This window comes from Grammomys surdaster, unplaced genomic scaffold (genome assembly GCF_004785775.1).
Source record: "Grammomys surdaster isolate TR1022 unplaced genomic scaffold, NIH_TR_1.0 141200, whole genome shotgun sequence".
Taxonomy (NCBI): domain Eukaryota; kingdom Metazoa; phylum Chordata; class Mammalia; order Rodentia; family Muridae; genus Grammomys; species Grammomys surdaster.
The window spans coordinates 1-3,184 of record NW_021622645.1 but is presented as its reverse complement, the minus strand read 5'-3'; the positions used below and the strand labels follow the sequence as shown (position 1 = coordinate 3,184).

Below are 3,184 nucleotides of genomic sequence, written 5' to 3'. Positions count from 1 at the left end.
CAGGGTCCACAGAAGTTCAAGGAGAAAATAAAGTTGGTCTGTCCCAATCCTACTATACATCCCATTCCCCATGAAACTGTTGCCAAATGGGCACATACCCCATGACTCATTCGGGTTGCATAGTGGAGTGGGGTACATATGGCCATGTAGCGGTCAAATGCCATGGCTGCCAGTAGGCAGCACTCAGTTATACCAAAGAATATGAAGAAAAACATCTGTGTGGCACATCCCTCTCGAGAGATCCCTCGAGCCTCACTCACAAGGCTCTGCAACATCTTAGGTATTACAGAGCAAGTGTAGCCAATCTCCAGGAGAGACAAGTTGGCCAGAAAGAAGTACATGGGGGTATGTAGGGCTGAACTGGTGCAGATGACAAGGGCTATTAGTGCATTTCCTGTCAGTGATACTAAGAACATGAGAAAGATGAGGCTGAATAGAAGGAAGCATTCTCCAGGGACCTCAGAGAATTTGGCAAATGCAAAGCGTTTGACAGACAAGTTGTTCTCCTGCCACAGAGAGCAGTTGACACTCATCTCCTGAAAGAAAGAACAGCAAATCATTACAAGAATTTTTGCAGATATGGGAAATTATTCAGACTCTGTCTATCTGTCTCTTTCTCCCCAAGTCTCTCTTCCTGGATGTATTTGTATGCACCCATCTTGGCTCACCTGATGGCTGCCACCAGAGGAAAGGAAGAAGCTTTTCTCCCACAATCCCTTTTGTGGCTCCTCCCCACACCTCCACAAATTTTTTTAAATCCAAACCTTTCCCTATTCATACTAATAGGTGATTTTTCCAATATATACTTAGTTGTCAACTATTAAGTGACAAACTATTAGCTGGGAAAAATGGTATATCCTTTACCCCCAAGAGTTTTGTGGCTGAGGCAGAAAGTCACTGTGAGTTCAATGGTAGCCTAGATTACAGAGTGATACTGTGCTAACAAAGGAGAAAGGTAAACAGATGGTTAGTTGTCCATTTAGGTTCCCTCTAGTCAGTTGTCAATGCTAGTATAAAAAGGTACTTTCAAATTTATTTTTGTTTCTTCATTCCTGTTAGCTCTCTCTCTCTCTCTCTCTCTCTCTCTCTCTCTCTCTCTCTCTCTCTCTCTCTCTCTCCTGTCTTCCCCATTTCTTCCTATTTTCTTGAGATAGGGTCTCACTTTGTACTTACCATTTTTAACTCAGTATTTCCTTATTGGGTCCTGACTCCTTCTCAGTAATATCTTCGGGAGTTTATAGACTCTCATCTGCCAGTTAAATTTGCAAGTGTATGTATACCTGTTGTATATTTTCACATCTAGAAGGAGCTACACAGTTTCCTCAGTGACATAGATTTAAAAGCCAAGGGAGAAATGTAGCCACAAAGAGAATGTATGACTAAGGCTTAACTGGTGACTTAAAAAAATGTCTTTGTAAATATGCTCGTACCATTTAAACTCTAGCAGCCTAATACAAACATCTGGATTAGTGATGAGGACTCCTGAGACTGGGGAAATGGAGGCAGTCCTTGTGGAGGAATGGATGACAGTAAATACTGGCAACTTATCAGTCTGTGCATATTTGTTCATTTTATACTTTTAGCAGAGAAATACAGCCTGTAATAAGTATATTTCATACCTTCCAGTTTTCAGAGTCAAATAAAAATTGGAATCTCAGAAGGTCTCTATATACTTATAAAACTATTATCTAATTCAAATGCTATTCTGTTGAGCTATTAAAAATACTAAATCATACAAAATGAAGTGAGAATTTTAAATCAGTAAAAATTCTGCCCTTGTTATTTGAAATTATATTAAAATAGGCAAAACCTGACTAAATTTTATATTGTTTTCAATGTTTCCATTGGCTGTTGAGTTTATCCTCAGATGTCAAGATCAATGTAATAGAATTCCATTTGAGATTCATACCAGAAAGTTCTATTTTCATAATGATCTATGAGAGGAGAATGATGTCTCTGTATGTAGACACATACATGTCCACATACAGATATCAAGATTCTTCAGAAATATGGAAGTATCAGAATAGGCTGCAATGGATAAGCCTCTGTCTCTAATCTTAGTAATCTTCTCCAAGTAATATTTCAGATTTGTCAGTTTGAGCTGTTTCAGCTTAAAGATGCAAATATTTTGAAGCCCAATGTGAAATACATAGTAAAATGTTCATTAAAGTTCAAAAGTACCTGCCCTGGCAAGCCTTTTGTGGAAGTAGTCAGGGACATCGTGTGGCTATCCTCTGGAGTGACCAATCTAGTAACAGAATGAAGCCATTAACATAGAGTTGTAACATAATATTTTACATATCAACTATGATATCTGTTTGATACATAGATCTTCAGTGTTACAAAGATCTCTTGTGAAGTAAACATGTTTATGTTGGACTTGATTCCTTATCTCATTTCTCTCTCTCTCTCTCTCTCTCTCTCTCTCTCTCTCTCTCTCTCTTTTCCTCCCTCCCTCTCTCTCTCCCTCTATCTCTCCGTCTCTCCCTCTTTCCTTCTCTCCCTTTCTTCCTCTCTCCCTCTCTCCGTCTCCCTCTACCCCCTCTCTTTCTCTGTTGCCTAAATTATTTTTATCTTCTGTGAGCTGACAGTAAGCATGATACACTGTTAAACTGTTTCTGAAATACAGCAATGTCTGTGCATGGAAACTCTCGGAAAATGTTCATCATCACCCCCATGTAGTCACTTTCCTAAAATTCTATAATAGTGCACCCAGTTTATGAAGATTGTTAGGAAAAGGTTATTAGGAGGCTTACCCCTGACTTTCCAGTTTTCCCACAATCACTCACCAAAGGACCATTTGTCACCATCTGAGTAACACTTTATCTTGACACAATAGAGATTGTTGGAATACTTAACTAGATTACAGTGCATTATGTAATGAGGGTCTCCACATCTCAGCATTGTGTTGATTTTCAGTAGACTTAAGCTAATTTCTGGAAAAGAAGCAAGGATTCTAGTTGACTGTTAATATTCCTCAGAGATGAAGATGTTAAATAAATGAACAACAAGAATTCAAAAATGCTTTGAGTATCAGTTTTTCATTTTTACACTTTAGTTCACTTTCTCTAAGTTCAGTATTGACAATTTAGCTGTGGCACATACCTTCAATCCCAGCACAAGGTGGGAGAATTAATCTTTTGCTTCTGATTAGCCACCTTCGTGCTTTCTCTGTGCTTTCTTC

At 38.7% G+C, this 3,184-nt stretch overlaps 1 protein-coding gene across 1 annotated transcript; it reads right to left on the bottom strand.

Moving 5' to 3' along the window:
* Window positions 1–5: 5 nt before the first annotated feature.
* Window positions 6–3,163, bottom strand: LOC114615764 (olfactory receptor 10C1-like; the record flags this gene model as incomplete). Its single annotated transcript, XM_028761404.1, has 2 exons — window positions 3,106–3,163; window positions 6–536 (listed from the first exon to the last, which is right to left on the bottom strand). A coding segment is annotated over exon 2 (528 nt), but the record flags the coding sequence as incomplete, so codon positions are not given.
* Between the last annotated feature and the right edge of the window lie 21 nt (window positions 3,164–3,184).